Here is a 21856-nt window from a genome sequence, read left to right on the forward strand (position 1 = left end):
AAAGGCTTTAATAATTTAGCCGGGGGTGGGGGGGAAGCCCTGCGTTGCCAAAACTAAAATCCCCTGGCGTTGGGGGGTGGGATTTCCATATTGCTCGAGGGACTCCAGCACCAGAAAGAAGGCCCTCCCATCCCTCGAGGAGCCAGTCCCAGAGGAGCCCCTCAGGATCCCTTCACAAAGAATCATTTTAATGTCTTTTTACAAAATGAAGTAACTATTTCCCCCTCGTCCTGCTTATTTTAAAAGTCAGATGTAAGGACGAAAGGCAAACTCACCAGAGCCCCTGGCCTCCAGGAGACGGGATGGCACTGCGCAGGGAGAACCTCCCATATCCGCGCCCCCCACCCCGAAAGCATGCTGTAAAGATCACATATCAGTAATGACAAAATAAAAGTGTGAGCCTTTATTTAATGGAAATTCTAGCAAGACCAAAAACTCCAAATAAGACTCCCTGCCACAGGGGCCTCTGCAGACCCCACCCCCCCTCGGTGGGGAGGGCCGTGATGGCCCCCACCTGCCACCACCCACCGTGGCCACTGTCGTGTGCAGCATGGGGCTGGTGTGTCTCTGCATCAGCTCTTCCAAGCCGATGGAGTTCCCGCCCCCGTGCAGGTCACACCAGAGTGGGAAACTGAGGCAAGGAAAGGCCATGCAACACCTGCTGGCCAGTGAGAGACAGAGGAGATGCCCGGAGAGAGGCTGTCCACAGCCCCCCACCGGCCAGGCCCTACCTGGGATCCCCCCCCTTATCGGGGAGGAGTCTGACCAGGGCACCTGCCTCTTGGGGCAAGTGGAGGCAGCGGGGGCAAGAGAGGAGGTGAGCTGGAGCGCGCCCGCGACACGCCGCTGGGCAGCCGGTCTACAGGGCAGAGGAGAGGGCAGAGCTGAGGGCAGATGACGAGCGTGCCTGCTCCTCTTCCTTCCCCACACTTTCACCCCAAGCAGCTGTCCCGCCTCCTGGGCTGGGAGAAGGCCCCAACCAACGCAGCACGTCCTCCAAAGTGGAGGGAGCCTGCCTTGCAAACTGCCCGTGAGCTCCCCATCACGGGCATCCAAGAGGATGGGATGTGGCATTGAGATCCAGAGACAGAGCCCTGGGAGAAAACCCAGACCTCGAAGACCAGAAGGAAGGGGCGGCCAGTCGGGGCGACCAGGGGCAAGGACAGATGAGAGGTCCCGGGGAGCAGCGGGACGAGGTGAGAGGCACCAGCACAAAAGCTGCTACCTCTGTGGAGTCCTCGCTGCTGCAGATGGTCCCCCCGCCGTGCATGGTTTTCCATGCGGAGGGTTTTGAAATAATTTTAGCAAAACAACCTTCACCACCTCAAAATGAAACTGAACCAAGGGAAGATGGCATTGTAGGTCACAAGAGGAGAGGGAGGGTCAGCCGTGGGAGGAGAGTGTCTCCTTGTTTGCCTCTGGGCTGGGGTGTAAAGATGGATAGTCAGTGTTAGGAGGACACCGGGCACGGTTAATATTCAACAGGGGTGGGGGGCGGGGGCTCTGAGAAGACAGGAGCTCATGGTTTCAGCAAGCGGGCTCAAAGCCGGCGCTCGGCCACGCCTGGTGGACGTGGCGCATCGCTACCAGGTGCTTGACACTGAGCTTTGTCTTTTCCCACAAAAAAGCATCCTAAGATTTTTCTGCTCCTTGCAAGTCTGTTTCTGCTAGACACGGACCACAGACGTTCAATCCCACATACCCACGTTTCAGGTTTGTTGGACTAACTCCTTAGAGGCTCGTGAAATGCACGACTAACGGATGGCCACAGACCCCGTGCAGCCTCCCCTCCCTTGCCTCTCAAGGCTGCTCTGCCCAGTGGGTCCTCCTAACAGGGCCTTTGCACATGCCGCCCCCTCACCTGACGAACGCCCCCGCCCGCTCCTTCCAGGAGCTTCAGCTCACGCGTCAGCCTTCTGCGGGCTGTCCTGGGCGCGGGGGCCGGCCTGCCCCACCCAGTGTTTCTGTGTTGGCTCCGCTGTGGTGGCCACTTACACTAATTATAACTTAGAACTTTACGTTATCTGTTTCTGCATGTTTGCTCATTAACAAGGGGGGACTAGGAGTGCATCCTTCAGGTCAGTGCTCTCCCAGTCTCTACCCCGCATCTACCCAGCCCTGACATACGGGGACCACCGTTAATGTGCAGGAAATGTGCAAGAGAATGAACTAATGAATGAATGAATGAATGAACGAACAAACTACTGAATGAAAAAAACTACAGGGCTCTGAGAAGGAGATTTCCCAGAATGCCATGCTGAGGTTATCTTAGAAAGGGAGAAAAGAACCCCTTTGCTACCTACCTCGCACTGCACTTGACCCTGATTTCCTCATTTACCAGCCCAGCAGCTCAGAAGGGCATCCATCCCTCCCTGGGCCATAATGGGGACGAAGAAGCTTCTGGTCACACGGAGCTGTGTGGCTCCAGGAGCAGATTTCTAACAGAACCCCAAATCACAACGCACACGAAGATGGTTGTGTTATTAGGTTGAAAGCAGTAAAAGCCTGGTTATTTGGCCCGGAAGTGACAGCACAGAGGTGGTCTGAGTAAGTTCTTGGAGGCTGGTAGGCACGGCCATGGTCCTCCACTGGCCTCAGCACTGGTCCTCCTACTTGTGCTTGGATAGAGCTGGAAAGCCTCAGTCGGCAGGAGAGCCGGCCGAGGCGTCAGGGCAGGAGTGGGGAGCTGGTTTTCAAGCTGACCTCCGACCCCCTCTCAGCTACAGCTCACTCATCCTCTCAGACAGGTTCTGAAGTAGCACAGCCCGCCTCAGGGCCCCCCCAGCCCGCCCCGGCTGCTTGACCACCGAATGCCTCCCGGGAGGAAGGGCCTGGGCAGCCAGATGGCCCGGAAGACTGACACACGCTGGCCAGGTGGGCACCGGGAGAGGAGGAGCAGGGAGGTTCAGGTGGGCACAGCAGGACCCGTGGAGCCGGGGACTGATGCCACGTCCAGCACCGCCCACGGGCAGTGGGCACCAGAAGGCACGTGCTAAGGGGGAATGCACAAACCACGAACTGCCCTTTTCCTCCTTAGAAGCTCCTGAGCAACTTGGAAACCCAGCCCTTTCTGGGAGGAGTGTTTCCTCTGTACCCCCCTAAGCGGTCTCACTCCCACACACCTGCGGTGGGCATCAAATCCTCGGCCACCACGTAGCAGCCACCTCCTCCCGCACCAGTACGCAGCTTTCCTAAGCAGCATGTCCTCCCCCTGGAAGCACTCAGCCTGCCGCTGCGGCCACCAAACCACGGAAGGACCATCCACGCCCAGAGAGCTGACAACGCTCCCACCAGGAATGCAAAGGAAGCCAACAGGACGGCCGAGTACCAGACATTCAGAACTCACAGCTGGACCATCACAGAACCAAAACGGCTCCGGAAAGCACAGTGATGTCAAGCAGACAACATCACACATGGCATGGCCCCCGGGGACAGTGTGGCCAGGGGCCAGGCTGAGGTGGCCTGCAGTCCACCTCATGTGGGCTGATGTGCACGGACCCCCGGGTGACCAACACACCCAGCAGCCTGACCGCGGGGGAGGAGCTCCCGCCCACCGGGCACTGCAGGCCGGGGTAGATGACCCGTGTCCGCATCCTGGCTCAGGTGGGGGCACGGGGACACCACACGAATGGGCGAATCGGGACAGCGCTTTTCCTAAGGCAGAGTGAGGGAGATCAGTGTGGGGCTTTCAGGAACCCGCAGCAGCACGAGTTAATGCGAGGCCAAGAGCAGCGAGGGGGGAACTGCTGGGGGCAGGAAGCGAGGCCGCAGCAGAAGCCTCAGGAAAGATGCCATCAGAGACTCCGCCACAGTGACCGCTGCATCCCCCACGGGGCCAGCGCTGGCACGGCGCGTGCGTGCTCCCTTCAGGCAGGAGGAGACGGCACAGGGAGGCCACACAGCTCACGGTGCAGCCAGGCTCCGTCCATCTCTGGGCAGAGAAGGGGCCCGGGGAGGGGCAACTGCTCTGACAGGAGGTGATAGCAAAGGAGAAGCCCTCCAAGACAGCATCGGATAGAACGTTCCGGAGGGCCAGCGGGTACCCGTGGGAGGAAGCTGCCCCGGACGTGACAGACGGGATTGGGGTGCAGGGGCGTCCAGAAAGACATGGTCCTCAAACTCAAAATGGGAGATAAACATGGGGGGCCAGGGCACCCCACACACCCCAAGTCCTCTCTAACTGGGGCTCTCACACAGGCCTCACCCAGGGGGTCCCCCCACGGAGCAGGTTGGGGTCCCACCCCCACAGGAGGTCTGACCTGCCCGTGGACCCTGAGGATCCAGGAGGTACTGGACTCCAAGTGAGTGCCCGAGGGGCAGCAAGGAGGACACGGGGGGGGGGCAGGGAGCAGCCGACTCGGCCCATCCACACCTGTCTGCACTGTCCATACCTGTCTCTACAACATCCACACACACCTACACCCACCCACACACACACCTGTCTGCACCTGTTCACCCAGCACCCAGGCCCGTCCACGCCCGTCCACGCCCGTCCACGCCCGTCACGCTGGGGAGGATGCCGGCAGTCCTGGTGCCCCAGCTGCGGCCTCTCTCACGGCGGGAACCCCCCCGGCCGGCGCTGCATGTTCTCTTGCGCTTCTGTTAAAATAACCCATCAGGCATTTCTGTGCCAGCCCGGGACTCCAGGCGCCAGCTCGTAACTGGAGCCCCCGGGCAGGGCCTGGGTTCTTACGCCGGGAAGTGAGCGTGGCAGGCGGCTCCCACTCACATGAGGGAGGCAGGTGTGTCGGGAGCCCAGGTCTGTGGTCTGTTGGTTCAAGATACTAGGTCTGTTTAATGTCTTGGCTGGGATTGAAATTCAGCCGCCCCCCCCACCCCAAATCCCTTGCGTCCCGCCAGCCCCCAGCCCTTCTCCCACCTCCCCTGTGGTCCTCACAGTGTGAGCACCCTGAAAACCAGGGCTTCCAGTTCCTCAGATGAACCACCTTTTAATGCTAAAAAATAATTAAATTGAAAACCTCCCTTTGTACAAAACCAGACCAGCTAAAATGCGTGAATAAATTATGTTTGTTTTGTTTGCTTCCAAGAACATCAATGTGAAGGAGCTTTATGTAAATAAACCCACAGAGCTTCCAGGCCACCAGACCCCAGGGTTTCTTTAAAATCCAAAAGCTAGGAAAATGAAGGTGGTTTTCATTTACCTGTGACCCTCGGCTTACAGGGGCCCAGCACCTGGGTCAGAAAGGATAAGGGCCAATTGGGCAATGGCCAGTCATTCAGAGCACGGACCACCCAGTGCTTTGCTCCCGGCTGGGGTGTCCAGGGGCGTCTCTCCCTTCTTCGTGCTGAACTAGGTCTTCCCTTGTGTGGAATCATCCCAGGAAGCACTGGGGACCGTCCCTGCCGCCCTCACACGGAGGGGGCCAGAGTCCGGGGCTGGGCTGGTCTAGCACGTCCTATTCTCATGGGGACTCATCTCATGCAGGACAACGTGCTGGGGGGCGGGGGGCTGCAATGACGAAGCATACGGGGAGGGCTGGACACAGACCCAGTGACGAGCGACCAGGGCAGCGGGACCGGCCAGCCCCTGCAGGCGAGCTAGCATCCAGGAGGAAGAAAGGACCTCACTGGGGTCAATCCGCCACCGCTCGCAGGCCCCTCCTCACATAACAGTTTCTACTCTGCACAAGCTTTTTTCCTTCGAGGACACAGCAGACGCTGGCTCATCTGTCCTCCACCCCGGAACACGGTGCCTTTGGTGTGTCCTGCTTCCTCCACGTGGGAATCGGGGGGTTCCAGCAAAAAAGGCAAAGAAGAGCATGTGTGGTGTATGGTCTGTTGTTAAAACCCAACCAGGACAACCCAGCCACAAAAAAGCCACAAAACAACCTGATTTAAGGACTTGAACAGACATTTCTCCAAAGAAGATACACACATGGCCAAAAAGCACACGAAAAGATGCTCCACGTTACCGATCATCAGGGAAATGCACATCAAAACCACAGTGAGACAGCCCCTCACACCCAGCACAGGGGGCTACTATGAAAAACGGCAGGGGCGCCTGGCGGGCTCAGTCGGCAAGCGTCTGCCTTCAGCTCAGGTCGTGATCCCAGGGTCCTGGGATCGAGTCCTGCATCGGCTCCCTGCTCAGCGGGAAGTCAGCTTCTCCCTCTGCCCTGACCCCGTGCTTGTGCTCTCTCTCTGTCTCTCAAAATAAACAAAATCTTAAAAAAAGAAAAGAAAAAACAGCAAACAGCTGAGTATTCGTGGAAATACGAAGAAACCGGAGTGCTGCACGCTGGTGGGTAGGAACGCAAAATGCTGCAGCCTCTGCGGGAAAGAGTTCAGCAGCTCCTCAAAAAATCAAACCAGAATTACCATACGGTCCAGCCCTCCATGTCTGGGTGTGTCCCCGAAAGAACAGAAAGCAGGGTCTCGAGGGGACACCCATATCACAACAGCCAACAGGTGCAAGCAGCCCAGGGGTCCCCCAATGGATGGATGGATAAACAAAACGTGGCTTAACCATCCGCGGAACACTATCCAGGCTCCAGAAGGAAGGAGATGCTGACACCAGCCACATCGGTGAGTCCTGAGGCCTTGATGCTCATGAAATAAGCCAGTCACGAAAGGACACACGCTGTGTGATTACACTTCTATGAGGTACTTTAGAGTGTGCGAATCCAGAAGAGACGGGAGGGAAGAAGGGAGGGGGCGCGGGGCGCCGTGGGGGAAGGTAGTGTTTCATGGGTGCAGAGTCTCAGTTTGGGAAGACGGAAAGTTCCAGAGACGGACGGCGGTGATGGCCGCACCAGAATGGCAATGTACTTTAACTACTGAACCGTACATTTAAAAAGTTAAAACAGTATGTTTTATATTATGTGTGTTTTACCGCAATTCAAAAATAAAAAAACAAAACCAACCAAACCAAAAAACAATGGTGAGCTATGGTTCTGTGACCCTTTTATTAAAATATATCCATATCATGCACGTTTGGCATTTTTTGAAAATGGTATTCACAACATTAGATCATAACGTCAAGAAAAATGAGGTTCTGCAAATTGTACAGAAAGTGAAATTAATATGGTTAAAATATGTGTATGGAAAAAAGTCCAAACACAAAGAAACTAAATGTTATAAGCAAAAATGAAAAGCCCCTCCCCTCCCCCCCCAGCTCACGGAGTCCTGGGCTGTGAGGTCCGTCCCGGCAAATTCTATCCCAGGCACGTCCCCTGATGCTCAAAGCCCGGCCACCCCAGGTCCCACGGACAGAACCACACGTGGAACAGGGATGGGAAATGAACCGAAGACTCAAAGCTTCATTTCCACGTGTGCAAGGGGCCTCCCAGAGAAGCACCGTGTGCCAAGTCCCTTCTTTCTGGTGCTGCCAACACGTCCCTCTGGAGACACTGGGCAAAGATACCGCAGCCCTGAAGGCTCCCAAGCAGCTGAGCCGCACACGTGGTCTCCCGGAGCATGACCCAGAGAGCAGAGGTGACGTTCCATCCAGGCAGCAGGCAGCGCCGACACAGCGCCCCCCCAACGAGTCCCAGGATATGGAGATCTTTGGGAACACCCCCAGTGGGAGGAGGGGGAGTCGAGTCATGAGATCCATCACTGTCCTGGCAGCATCTTCACTGAAAGATGTCCAGTAAATGTCCATGGAGGACACATCCTTGCAGAGGCCACACAGGGTGGGGGTGGGGTGAGCTTTCATGTAAGGGGAGGCCTTTGAGCAGCGACTGGAGGGGGGACATGGAGGGAAGGATGGGGTGGAAGGGGATGGTGTGGAGGGGGATGGGTAGAGGGAGGATGGGGTGGAAGGGGGATGGGGTGGAGGGAAGGATGGGTGGAAGGGGATGGGTGCAGGGAAGGATGGGGTGGAGGGGGGGATGGGTGGAGGGGGATGGGTGGAGGGAGGATGGGGTGGAGGGGGGATGGTGGGGGGGATGGGTGGAAGGGGATGGGTGGAGGGAAGGACGGGGTGGAGGGGGGATGGGTGGAGGGGGATGGGGTGGAAAGGGGATGGGTGGAGGGGGGATGGGGTGGAGGGGGATGGGGTGGAGGGGGATGGGGTGGAGGGGGGATGGTGGGGGGGATGGGTGGAAGGGGATGGGTGGAGGGAAGGATGGGGTGGAGAGGGGATGGGTGGAGGGGAGATGGGGTGGAAGGAGGATGAGGAGGAAGGGGGATAGGGTGGAAGGGGGATGGGGCGGAAGGGGATGGGGTGGAGGGGGGATGGGGTGGAGGGGGGATGGGGTGGAGGGGGGATGGGGTGGAGGGGGGATGGGGTGGAGGGGGGATGGGTAGGAAGACAGGGAATGGGGGAGGCATGCCGACCTGCTGGCATGGGCTGTCCATGCAGAGGGAGGTAGGGCTAAGGCGGTGAGGGGATGTTGCTGACCAGAGAGAAGTGGGAGGGGCCCGAGGGAGGCCAAGGCGGGGTAGAGGGCCAGTAGGACTCCTGTTTACAGGCTCCTTCAGCCTGCAGAGGTGGGTCATCCAGATGAGGGAGGCAGGGCCGGGGCCAGGTAGATGAAGAAACAGCTAAGTGACCTTCCTAAGGTCACACCAAGGGAAGCAGCAGAACGCAAGGTGGAACTGGACGGCATGTGAGGCAGAGCCCCCCTCGCTACCGCACAGGGCAGGCAGAGAAAGCGGCTATTCAGAACCAGCCCTGCTCTGGTCCGAACAAAGGATGCCTTCACACCATGTGTCTGGGCAGCCAGCACGTGCCAGTCACCAGGCAGCCTGCCCCGCACGCCTGTCCCTGGGCCCCGCTGAGGCTGGACGGCGCTCTGTGCCCCATTCCTAAGAGTCAGCTGTGTGTCCCCAGACCACTCGGAGCAGCAAACCCTCCCCCCTTCCCAAAATGCTGGTCCAGAAGAAAGCACCTCCGAGTCACTCATTTGTTCTTTACAGGATGAATCTTTTTGATGACATAATTCACATATTGCTCCGATATCTTGCTTTATTCCTTGGGTAACACAACACCAAAATTTTCTGGACGGTGGGATAAGACCCAAATAAGTACAGCAAAAACGAGGGCATCGTTGCAATCCCCGCAAGCAGAGGCTTCACCTGAGGTGCATTCGCCACGAGAGCCCCTGGCATCTCAGGCCCCCGTCCAAGGGGCTGACGGTCCAGCTCTCTCGGTGCGGAGGGCCCCTTCCCAGCTGTCCACTCAGTTACCCGTGACCAAGCCTTACCCTGTGAGCCCTGATGCTCCAAACCCACGTTTATCTCCCGCTCCTTACGCACTGCTCTGTGCTGACAAGCCAACAAGAAGAAAGCTCTCAGGGCCTACTGCACAACCACAAGTGCGGCTAACCCTCTGAACCGTATGCTGGAACGGTTACGACGTACCCGTCGGAGTGACCAGAATCCAGAACGGTGGCAACACCAAACCTGGGAACGCTCAGTCACTGCTGGTGGACCGCAACATGGCGCAGCCGCTCCGGGGAACGTCCAGCGGTTTCTTACAGAACTGAACAGACTCTTCCCGTATGATCCAGCACCCTGACTACGCTCCTCAGCATTTACCCGAAGGAACTGACAACTTCTGTTCACACCGAACCCTGCACACAGATGTTGAGAGCAGCTTCACCGACACCTGCCAGAACTGGGAGGCAACCAAGATACCCTCCAGCAGGTGACGGATAAACAACTGCAGTCCATCCAGACAGTGGGTATCATTGAGCGTTACAGAGAGGTGAGCTCGCAAGCCACGAAAAGACAGAGGAGACTTGAGTGCCTATCACCAAGGGAGAGAGGCTGTATGATTCCAGCTACACGACGTTCTGGAAAAGGCAAAACTATGGAGACGGTAAAAAGATGCGGGGATTCCAGGGGCTGGGAGAGGAGAATGAACAGGTGGAGCAGGGCAGTGAAGCCACGAGGATGGATACGTGTCATCACGTGTCTGGACCCACACACTGCACAACACCGAGAGTGACCCCAAAGTCAGCTGCAGGTTCTGGGGGATGACGACGCGTCCCTGCAGGCCTGTCGACCGTCGCAAATGCACCCTCTGTGGGGTGCAGATAACGGGGCAGGCTGTGCGCCAACAGGGGCTGGGAATATAGGGGAAATCTCTGCACCCTCCTCTCAACTTTGCCGTGAACCTACGTAGCTCTAAAACAATAAAGACTAAATCAAAAGAATCGTTTAAAAAAGGTTAAGTGGTAAATTCTATATTATGTGATTTCTTTTAAAGCCACAATTACCGAAGAAGATGCGTGAGGAGGGTGACTGGATGTGGGGCATCGCACATGCTGGGGGCTCGCTGTCCGCCAAGATGCCTTGCACGACCAACAACTGCCTCCCAGTTTTGAGCAGAAGTAGTTATTTTGAATACAAATTATAATTAATAATAATAGGGGACGCCTGGGTGGCTCAGTCGTTAAGCGTTGGCTCAGGTCATGATCCCGGGTCCTGGGATTGAGTCCCGAGTCGGGTTCCCTGTTCAGCGGAGTCTGCTTCTCCCTCTCTCCCTCTGTGCTCTCTCTCTCTCACTCGCTCTCTCTCAAATAAATAAAATCTTTTAACAAATGATAGTTAATAATAATAAAGAACTACGTGCCTCAGAACACATAAGAATCCCTGTATTGGTGGGCACTTCTGCGTGGCGAGCTGTGTTTTGTGCATTTCCACAAAAATACGAAACCGGGTCCTACATTTCACACATCTCTAAAACATTACAACATGAATGCCGAGAACATAAAACTGATAGAATGCGTCCCGCCAGGGAGGGCTCTGCACAAAGCAATGCAGCATTGTCATCCCAAAGAGCATTTCAGACTAATCACGCCACAAGAAAACTTGGAATGTCCTAAAGTCTTACCGATCTCACATAAGAGCAACTGAGATTCTCCCCAAATTTCAAAACAATCCCAAAAATTTATGTGACGTTACAGTAATAATTCTGAGGCTGAAAATAAAGGATTTTAAAGTGGCCAGAAAGTAAAATTTTGTCAACAGTGGCATGGGAATACTGAGGTCATCAGCACTGGGTTTCCCTACAGAAAACACTGCAAACCTGCCACTTGAGGACGCCGCCTGGGTTCACAGTTCGAAAATCCGGGTGAGGAAGTACAGAATCACGCCATGCAGATGTTTACCGAGGAGTGTAATTCATGCTATTTTTCTGGATTTTGCGATGCTTGAAGTGTTCATTGGTATTTAAAAATTCATCACTTCTTTTGATCTCTATTCTCATCCTAAATACATACACGTATTCCTACTATTAGAATGTGGACGGGTGCAGGACGTCCAGAGGAGCGTACACACGCGGAGACCGTCTATGCAGCAAGAGTCGCTAACACACACGTGTTCCTGTGTTGACGAGAAGACGTGCAGGTCGGTGAAATGAGCAAATGGGATGGAGCCATCCCTCTGTGTGGTTTTTATGTCTGAAGTCAGGTTAATGTGTCACACAGCCCATAAGTAAGACCAGCTAGGACGGGGGAAACACCCTAAAACTACGGAAACAGAAGCAGGCTAGGCTGACACCACCACCATTCATCTGACAACACATGAATTCAAGGTGACCCCCAAAAACACGCACAAAAAGTCCACAGACCAGTGAGCCCAGAAACCCCAGCCTCACCTTGGTTCTGGACCCCAGCTCTGGACCCATCACGTCCGCCTCTGCTGGGCCCACGTGGGAGCCAGCCGGGGCCGCGCGGGGGGCTCTGTGGTCCTGGGGGGTCGTGTGGGGGGTGGCTCTGTGGTCTGGGTGGAGGGCGGCTGGGGCCGCTCCCTGAGGAACGGGCTGGCTCCAGGCTGGCCCCCAGTATGCATGGGGATCCCAGAGGCGACTGGGCGGGAAGTGTCGAAAGGCTTTCAAAACCGCTGGGAAGTGTCAGAGCTCACGGAGCTCACACCTCGGCGGTCAGATGCGGGAGGCTTTGAGCCTCAACATCCATCACGGCACAAGTGTTTTTTAAGACAACAGAAGTTCTAGAAAATCTTCCAGTCCGTACTGGTATTGCAAGGGTATTTGTAAACAGGCTGGGAAGAAGGGACACACTTTCCTACGGCATAACGCCAACCGATGCTGGGAAGGGTCCCTGAACACCCTGGCACGGCGGCAGGAACGCCCGAGTCTGGCAAAGCCGCTGGGGAATGCCGAAACCACCGTGCTTGAAACAAAATCACCGGGGCCATCGGCTTGCAGCAGGTATCTTCAGATAAAAAGAATTTTCAAAAAACTACGATAAACAAACGCATGGTTTGGTAAAGGGGGAGGCTGCAGGCACTGTGGCAAAGAATGTGGGTTTGGGCCCTCCCGCTGGTGGGCTAGGGGGCCACAGGGAAGACCCAAGAGGGCCAGCCCTCGGGGCCCCGGTTCTGAAGGTCTGGGAACACATCCGCACCCAATTCCAACTACCGGGCTTCTGTGGGTGTGTCACCGGCTTCGGCTGGGCCCCAGCTGTTGGCTAACTGTGCCATGTACCCCCAAAATCATGGGGGTCGTGAGAACACAGGACGACCCGTGTCCTTGTCTTTCCCTTAAGTATGCATGCCAAAATACCGAAAATACCACTGATTAATTTTTGTTAGAACAAAATACCATCCAAGGAAGTGCCATTTAATGACACAAAACTAAGGGCTGGCTGCTGGGACCCACAGCAGACCCCAGCCTGCCTCTGCCCACTCCCTCAGGACCCTCGTGCCACTCCCGCGAGTCTGTTCCTGCCCTCCTGCCACACGGCTCCCCACGGCACTGCTGTGCCCACCTGAGCTGGGTGGGACACCCAGGAGAACCTCTGTACATGCGACAACCCCCCATCCCTTGCCCAGGGACAGAGCCGTCCCCCCCACCGTCCCGCCCCACCCATGCAGTCACAGGGTAGGGTGCAGAGAGTCAGTCACAGGCTCAGGTCAGTCATTGTGGGGTGCCAAGGGCACACCTGCGAAGCCCGCACGTCCAGCACCCGGCCCCACATCTCACCTCCCCTGGGTAACGATGACGTGTGGCCAAGCAGACCCAACTCTGGTTGACCTGAGTGGCGGGACACCCAGAGACAGTGGATCCTGACCGTCCTCAGCACCCTCCTCCCCCATCCACGCCCCCAGCATAGACCACGGGCTACAGGCCACATACAGCCAGCCACGTGTGTCCTGCCCTGCAAGGGGGCAGAGGGAGCTGGCTGAGCCTGGGAAGCCTGGGGACCCCGGGGTCCTGGGAACCCCCATGGGAGAGCCCTGCTTGCAAGCTATCCCCACAGTAGGACATTCTCTGCCTCCTTCACTCTCTCCACACAGTGGAGGGGGCTTCCCTGCACACCTTCGGGAGATTAGCATAACTCAGTGACATTTTCCAGATGACCAGCGTGCGACATCACAAAAGCATGTGTGGGTCACGAACTTACTCAAACGTAAGAGATTGCAGGATTTGAACCTAAGATACGGTTTCAGATTCTACGTGGCAACAAACATATCAAAAACAACTACTTGCTGAGTTTTAGAGAAATACAAAAGAAGAATACACACGTGTATCTGAAAAGGCTATTCAAACACTCCAAGCTTTTCGAAATGCTACAGTTTCCTCGTACGCTTAAACCGCACACGCCGGGCTGATACAGAAGCCCGCAGGGGGTCCGGCCATCTGCCCTGCCAGACACCCCTGGGGTTCCCAGCAACACGGCCACCCTCACACGCGGTTATTTTTTTTTTTTTTGGAGCGGAGTCATTTTTCATTAAAATTAAATCTTTCATTAACATTACTTATATTAACATTTAACAGGCTTAAAATGCTTGAATGAATTAGTATTTCCCATTTTAAGTTTCAAATACAGCCCACGCTCGATGAAAACCACATATCCGAAAGGTCTTTGAGGTCGCAGTAATTTTCGTGAGCGTACGGAGGATCATGCGGCGGCTGGCTGGAGGGCCGGAGGCTGGAACGGGACTGGAGGGGCTAGAGCTCTGTGCTGGAGACGGGCCCCGAGCAGCCCGGTCTGCACCACGGACGCAGCGGCCAACCTCGTCGCTGCACCTTCTCCCTAACGCCTGTCCCTCCAGGGGCCTGCCGCGGGGTCCCGGCCAAGACCCAGATGCAGTGACGCGGGAAGAAGGTACAACCAGTGTGACAGCCTTAAATGACCTTCATATGCAGACCTAGTAAGATGCAAGAAGAGGAAAGTACGAGGGGACGGCTGGGGGGGCGTCCCAGCTGCAGCACGCTGGCCCCCCACCTGCCGCCCTCAGGGCCTGCTGCCCCAGAAGCTGCTCGTTTCTCAGCTCCCCTGCTCACCATGAACCCTTATGGGCGCCGTGCTGAAGGGGGACAGCCCAGAGCCAATCCGGAAGCTGTCCTTTTCAGAGCTGCCGTGACCCACCGAACGGGACCCGGTCTCCACGTCACCTTCCCAACCTCCTTCTCTGACTGCGGAAGCCCCTCTCCGGGGACCCCTGCAGGGCCATGTCCAGCTCTCCAGAGCAAGTGTGCGTCTCTCACCTGGGCTGCCCTCCGTGACGTCGTGACGACCGCATGCCACCAGCGGAGGTGGAGTTTCTACACCAGGGAAACCAGGTCTGCCTCGCTCTCTCCCCAGAGAGAACATTTCCAGCACACCGCCGCTTGTATCCCAGGATTAATCAATCTCATATTCACGAAATGATCAGTCGTGTCTCCACACAGATCCGTTTTCCTTACAGGCCCAGGTAAGCGCAGCATACCAGATCCGCTCCCCTTCGTTTAAGGCAGACGGTCAGACGGACGCTTGAAAGATGCAAGTGACCAGTCCTCCTGGATGGCCACTCGGGCAGCCCCCAGCCTCCCCACCCTGCACACGTGTGCCTCACGACGCGCAGCACGGGGTCCCTCTCCCCAGACACGGCCCCAGAGCAGGAACCAGGCAGCCAGGACAGACTGAGTGGTGGGAGCCATCGCCAGGCTCGCAGAAGTAAATGGAACCTCCTCCAGCAGTCCTGTGCCTGTGTCCACCCGGACAGCAGTGTGAAAAGATGCTTGGGCACCTTCCTGCTACAACTACGCAGCGTCCAACTGGGAAATTCAGTTAGAACCAGGACAGCCTCGATCAAGCCTGTTTTATGTCACCGTTTCACAGAATTAGGAAATGCAAGAGAAGCGAACAGGGTTACAGAGCAGAAGACTGCCCCGTTTGGAAGTGGCGTTGTGACGGGACTGAGCTTCCGTGAAGGCTCATCAGGGCACGCCTTTGTCACCGCTCCCCAGACTAAGCATCCCACAGAGCTCCAGGGGTGACGTGAAGTGAGGGAGAGCCTGTGTCCAGGGCTGGGCAGGTCCACGCCCTGCTCCTCCTCCTGCCTGGCTGGAAGGGGGGCCAGAGATCGCCCACCTTGCCTTCCCCACGGGGGCTCCAGGCCCACCCTCCCAGCCCCTCCCCTCCTGCCAGGTCTGGCCGTCACCACTCCTGGGGCCAACTTGCAGTGGCCAAAGCTGCAGTAACGTGAGCAACCCAAGTAGGAGGTTGACATCCATGAGTCCACACAAGTAAAGGTTGGGGGTGAAGAGTCAAAGCTCCTGTGCAGACCTCCAGACGCCCCTTCAAAGAGGGGGAGCGTGCCTCCCTCCCCTCAGTGTGGGCTGTGGGGACACCCTTCCAAAGGGGGCAGCGGTGTCCGTGGCAGACATGCCCGAGCAGGGTGACCAAGATCACGCCACAGTAACAGGCCATGTTGGGAGCAAGGACCAGTGATTCGATGCAATGAGAGAACACTATACCTCCAGGGTCTCCTCCCCGAAACCCACACCCCAGTCTAACCATGAGAAAAACATCAGAGCAACTCAAATTGAGGGGCATTCTACAAAACACCTGACCAGCACTCCTCAAAACCATCATGGTCATCCCAAAACAGGAAAGTCCGAAACTGTCACAGCCTTGAGGGGCCCAAGGGGAGGTGACAACTGAATGTCTGTCATGTGGGGTCCTGGGACAGAAAGAGGACGTCGGGGAAAACTAAGGAAACCTGAATAAAGTGTGGACTTCACCTAATGGTAACGACGTACTGATACTGGTTAGTTTGCCGTAACTGACTACACACTAACACGGGCGCTAATAATGGGGAGACTGGTATTCTGTACTATCTTCTCAATTTCTCTGAACACCCAAAACTGTTCTACAAAATAAAGTCTATTCACACACACACACACACACACACCCTCCTGTGTGGCCGAAGCACCGGTTGGTCCACCCCGCTCCATCTTCTCAAACCCACTCGGGGAAAGGGGCTTAAGAGCCAGCCCTGCACGAGTCCACTGGCCATCAAAGGAAAGTGAGTCACAGCCCCTTCCTTTAAGGCTCTGCCCTCGTCCTCTGGTCCCATGGTGACTCAGGGCCCTCTGGACATGCTGATTCACAACATCCACGCACGCCCACATCCACCTGTGAAGACCTTTCTTAGCGCCACTTCTCCTGAGTAATTTAGCCTCAGGAAGGTATAATCTAGATGGTGTCCAGATAAACACAGCAGCAGGAACACAATTATTTACCCACACTCCCTCCCAAGACCAAAGTCAGAGGGAGAAAAACACAAATAAAAAGAGAAGCGCAGGAGGGGGCAGCGCCACGTTGGAACCTGGAAAGCAGGTGGCCCAGGGGTCAGCAGGGGACTGGGCAGAACTGAACCCTAAAAGGCCCATGAGTCGGAGGCTCCATGCACCAGTTAGTGGGGTGCTCACAGTGTGGGTTCCCAACCTCCAAAGAGGGAGGCCCCGTCCTCACCCAGTGCAGCCGGTGGAGTGCGGGCTCGGCCTGGGGGATGGTGGCAGTCCCCTTACCCAGGGGTGAGACACCCCAGCCCCTCCCCAGGCAGGATGCTGCCCTGGCCATCATACTGCAATGTCCACCAGCTCTACGGCGCCCCACGTGTCAACACAGGCAGATGACCAGAGGTCACCCAGGGGCTGCAGAAATCCTCCCAGGCCAAAACAAACTGAGAAAAAGAACTTCAGTGGAAACAGAGTTGTGTCAAGGGCTAAAGGAAACACCAAGAAAGAAGACTTTACCACTCACTCGACAGCACTACCTCATCACCTCGCCTTTTTTTTGCCGCTCCAAGCTCAGACGGTGCTGCACTAAGTCAGTCCTCACGGTGATGGGGAGCCACGCCCACGGTCACCACCCCACTTACCACTGTCTGAACCACAGGGTGGACAGGGCTGTGGCCAAGGTCACGTGGCTGGCAAATAGCAGAGTGGGGACCTTGCAGTGTCGCAAAGAACGTGAACTAGGGCCCCACCTGTGGGGAATGAGCCCCAGCTCCACAGTGCATGGCTGTGATTTGGGAAAATCGCCTGACCTCTCTGTGCCTCAGGTGTCATTTTCACCATAGGATGGAGACAACAACAGCAAATCCCTCATTGGGCATTGTGTGGGCGACACCAGCTCACACGTGGGGAGCCTTGAACCATCAAGTGCTCGAGAACTCACACAATTACCTTATATCATGGGGCCTCTTGCCATAATTAATAACCTCAAAGAAACGGTGTGATCTCCCACCTCGGAAACAAGAGCAAGTCACTATTTTAAAAAGGAACCTTCAGGGCACAAGAAAGAGCTCTCAGAATAAAAAACGAAGGACAACAAACTTAACAGACAGTTTAGACACTGAAAATGGAAAGTATCTCCTAGAAAATAAAACAAACAGAAGTGGAAAACAGACAAGAAAATTAGAGGGCCGGTCTGGGAGTGCCAACAAATGACCCATGGTAGCTCTAGAAAAAGACAATAGTAGGGGAGGAGATCATCAAAGAAATAAACGAAAGCATCCCATGCCTGAATGCCTTCAGTTCCCACACTGTAACTTCCCAACACAAGAGACAAGAAAGGCCACATCAAGGCACAGCATAATGAAACTTGAAAACAATAAAGACAAAAAAAAAAAAAAAGATCCTGAACACTTTCTGGAGAAAATAAGACACACACAAAAGTAAAAATGGCCCGACTTCTCAATCAGACTGGAGGCTGGCAGACACCAGTATGACCCTTTTAAAACGCTTGGGGAAAACTGTTTCCAGGACAGATTCTATACCTAGCTAAACTACCATGAAACGCCCAGCTAGAGGAAAGCACTTTCACACTAGATCTCAAACAATCTACCTTCGGGGCCCCCTTTCTTGGAAGGTCTGGGAGGATGTCTGAACCAGAGATTAAGCCAAGAAAGGGGGTGGGGGATCCAGGGACGGAGGAAGCAGGCAGAGAAGAGGGGCATGGGGATCCCCAGCATGATGGCAAAGGGAGGGCCCAGGACACACTGTGCGGAGACCCTGGGGCACCAGGAGGGATGTGGCCCAGGCATCAAGGGAGGGCTGCCCTCCTGGAAAAATTACGGGCGAATTTGAGACAAGACGTCCAGAAAACACCAGGGGGGGGAAGGCAAGGCAATTATTATCCCCAAGAAAAACTGAAAGTTGTACGAGAAAAAAAATGTAACACTAGTGGCTTATGAATACCTTTGCAAAGCACCATAACGTAAACACTGGGTGATTAAACAATAAATGGTGACCTAACCTATTTTGGGGAAAGAGGAAGAGAGAGATGACCCATTCTAGAGACAGAGGGGAACAGGTAATGTCCCAAACAGAAAAGTCTAGAAAAATCTAAAAGCAGCATAAATGTGTTATTTAGCAATCTGGAAATAAATGCCAAGAAGAACCCGCTCAGACTGACTGAAAGTGAGCCCCTCCAGGAGGTGGGAGGGAGGGGCAGGGACACCTGTTCTCTCTTTTTAAACCATGTAGGACTATTCAATACCTTAAGATAGAAATACGTCAAACTCAAAATCAAATTCAATATATGAAAATAACATACAACGCAACTTTATACACATGCATTTAGCAGTAACAACATGGTTTCCTGACCAAGACAAGGCACGCCCAGCCTCTGTGCTCAACATGACTTTGTTCAGTTCCTTCCACAATCTGAGTAAACAGAGGCACGGCACGGGGGTGTCTGGGGCTGAGAGAACAGGCCGTTCAAGCGGGCACTGACCCCCCCGCTTTCCACACACACGTGGAGAGGCTCCATCTTGTCACAAATCAAACCTTTTTAAATTTCCCATAGAAGCTTAAAAAGAGAAGCAAACTTACACACACACACACACACACAAACCCAGACACATTCAAACCACCAAACTGAGCAATAAAACATTAACTCGGGGTCCCCTCCGTCCATGGACACTGGGGGTACAATGCCCTGTTCACGCAGTAAGTACGCATGCACCAACGTGAAGCTGGGTCAGCCCGCACAGCTATCTGAGTACACTTACAGCACCTCTGAAATAACCTCTGGAAGAGGTTGTTAGTTCTCAACATGGCACTCCTGCCTTGCCTGATTTTGAACCTTGCTCGGGGAAACGGCAGACCATCCCGCAGTCGCCCGGCATGGAGGGGAATCGGCTGGGTCAGCCTGGAGGCCTCAGAGACAGAAAAGGAAAAGACGCCGGTCGCAGAGGAGGTGCCCTATTCTACGTCTCCAGGAGAATCCTAAAAATAAGCTGCTATTGCAAATACACCTGTGGGGGTTTCACGGTGCTGTCTTCTGTGTCCTAACTTCATTACCAAAAGCCATCTGAACATTGGACGAGCAATCGGTTCAGATGGCTTACTTTGGAAAAAGCGTTTCTGTCCCTCCCATACCACACTTACAGAGGGCCTGCTTGGCTCCAGGCCCCTGGGCCGGGAGCCGGGGCCCTACAAGGGCACGCAAGGCCCAGCTAACTCTTATGGAGTAGTGGTTGTGGGGGCAGTGGCCCTAAGTGCCATTTACCCGGCAAGAGCAAAGGAAACAGCACAAGCAAAGGCCCAGTGGCAGCAGGGATTAGGCAAGACAGGCCAGACCCACCCAGACCCCAGACCCTAAACTCCTCTTTCACCACGAGCAAGGAGGGGGAGGCACAGAAGGTTACATTCTCTGAATGTAAACACCAAAGACACACCAAACCTGGAGTGGGGTTTACCCTCAGTGGGCCTGGCCCTGGAGAGCAGGCTTCAGGGCTGCCCCCCTCACCCACGCACAGCCTCCGGCTCAACGCATCCCCGAAACGGCTCCTGGTCAGTAACGGGAACAGCTGCTGCCTCGTCTTTGGATCCTCAGAAGTTAGGAGCCTGACCCCAGGCACCTGCTGACCTGAGCTTTGACCCAATGGCTGGACCTCCACGGGCTCGGCTCTGTGCCATCCGGGTGGTCAGAAATGCCCAGCAGACGAGACGTAGCCCTCGCCACTCCCCAAACACCAGAGGGAACGAGACAGAAGTGGGGGGGGGCGGCTTCTGGATCCAGGAGTCTCCACCAGAACACAGACGACCCCGTGTCCCCACCATGTTGACATCGACGGACGGGGCCGAGGGTGGCGTCCACGGGCAGATGGAGCCGTCCGAGGCTCTCGGCTGCTCTGCGTGACCGACTCGGGGGTGACGTCTGGAAGGTTAGCAGGACCTCAGAGTGGGGCAAACAGCACATACAACTCCTTACATAACCGTCAGCGGCCCTGAACTTTGTAGGCACCTTGCTGGCGGCTGGCGCACTGAGACGGGAGGAACAGGAGGCCCCAGGAGGGTCTGAGCGGGACACAGACACGGTGACACATGCCACAGCCCCCCTGACAGCAACACACCGTGGGGCTTCTCGGGGGCTGCGCTCCCCCAACCTGGCCCCACTCGTGGCTCTAAACCCTGCCGAGGCCCCGAGGCCCCAGAGCCACCTGCTCCGGCCCGCGCTCGGGGTCCCCCCAGCAGCGCAGCAGCTCAGTGAGGGTTCACATCGGCCGCGTACTAGCAGCGCGTGACCACACGGAAGGAAAGAGGCCAAGATGTCCCAGACATCCCAAGAAACTATGACACAGCTAATTTCTCCTCACTGGCAAGCACACACGTGAGCCGACACCGCTGCTCCCTCTTCTCTCCCACGCACCCATCAACACACCCTGAATCTCATAATTCAAGGATCCAAAACTAATGAGTTACCCCTGCGACCCGGGCCGGCGGCAGAGCGGCCGACGGTCCCTCCTGCTCCTGGGGGAGGGGCGGCCTCGCTCAGAGGCCTCCCCGGCACCCCAGCACCGTTCACACAAGGGGCCATCTGCCCCAGCGGCCCGTCCACCCAGGCCATCAGCTCCCCGCCGGCCCGAGGAGGGGGTTTGCCTGCTGTGGTGGTTTTTACAAAAACACCTTGCAAAATGGACGTCAGAAAACACCCACATGCCCACATCCCCACCAGCCACCCAGCAGCCCCCGGGCGCAGCTGGGTCTACCTCCGACCATCTCAGAACGGAAAACCGGACGCCAGCACCACGCTCATCGCCGACACCCGAGGACCCCGGTGCAGTGAGCTGGGCACGTCAACACCGGCCGTGCCACCCAGACTCCGCCACGACGCTGTCGTCAACGCCAACACGGGGCCAGGACTGGCAGGGGCACACAGAGTGGGAGCAGCCCTGCGGAGCTCGGTGCAGGGAGCAGGTGCCGGGGCTCCGGCCTCCAGCATCGCGGCCCCGCAGCCCCCCGGCTGGCAGCAGCGCAGACTGAGAGCGAGCGGGGCTCACGCTGGCCACGGCGGAGCGCACATCCACCCCGTAGCAGCACGCGCCACAGCCACGCTGCCCCCAGCCAGAGCCCCCGCGCCACGAGACCGCTCCTCCCGGGGCTGCCCGGCCGCGCTGACAGGCCTGGCTTCCCGGGGACACGTTTCCTTCCGGCACCCCCCGCATCGGCCGCACCGCTCGCAGGGCGCGCTCCTCCGGGGCCTGTTTTGCTAAAAATCTGTCACCTCAGAAACAAGAGCCTCTCACCGCTCTGCACCCCCCCCCCCCCCCCCCCCCCACGGCTCGGAGCCCTGCGGCCGCATCCCTGCCCCAGGCTGGCGGCACCGGCGCCCGTGCCTGGAACATCTGTGCGGCGCCGAGG

At 56.3% G+C, this 21856-nt stretch overlaps 1 protein-coding gene across 5 annotated transcripts in view; it reads right to left on the reverse strand.

Annotated features, from left to right (window-relative positions):
* PRKCZ (protein kinase C zeta) overlaps positions 1-21856 on the reverse strand; it is a 101108-nt gene that overhangs the window by 60297 nt on the left and 18955 nt on the right. The window contains exon 1 of one of the 5 annotated variants that reach the window (XM_036089702.2): positions 21205-21449. The exons of the other annotated variants lie outside the window; for them this stretch is intronic. Within the exon in view, the coding sequence (XP_035945595.1) occupies positions 21205-21214 (10 nt within the window). The 5' untranslated portion in view covers positions 21215-21449. Of the gene's footprint in view, positions 1-21204; positions 21450-21856 lie in introns of those variants that run through there. 5 annotated transcript variants of the gene reach the window in all.

The sequence above is a fragment of the Halichoerus grypus genome, chromosome 5, assembly GCF_964656455.1.
Source record: "Halichoerus grypus chromosome 5, mHalGry1.hap1.1, whole genome shotgun sequence".
Taxonomy (NCBI): Eukaryota; Metazoa; Chordata; class Mammalia; order Carnivora; family Phocidae; genus Halichoerus; species Halichoerus grypus.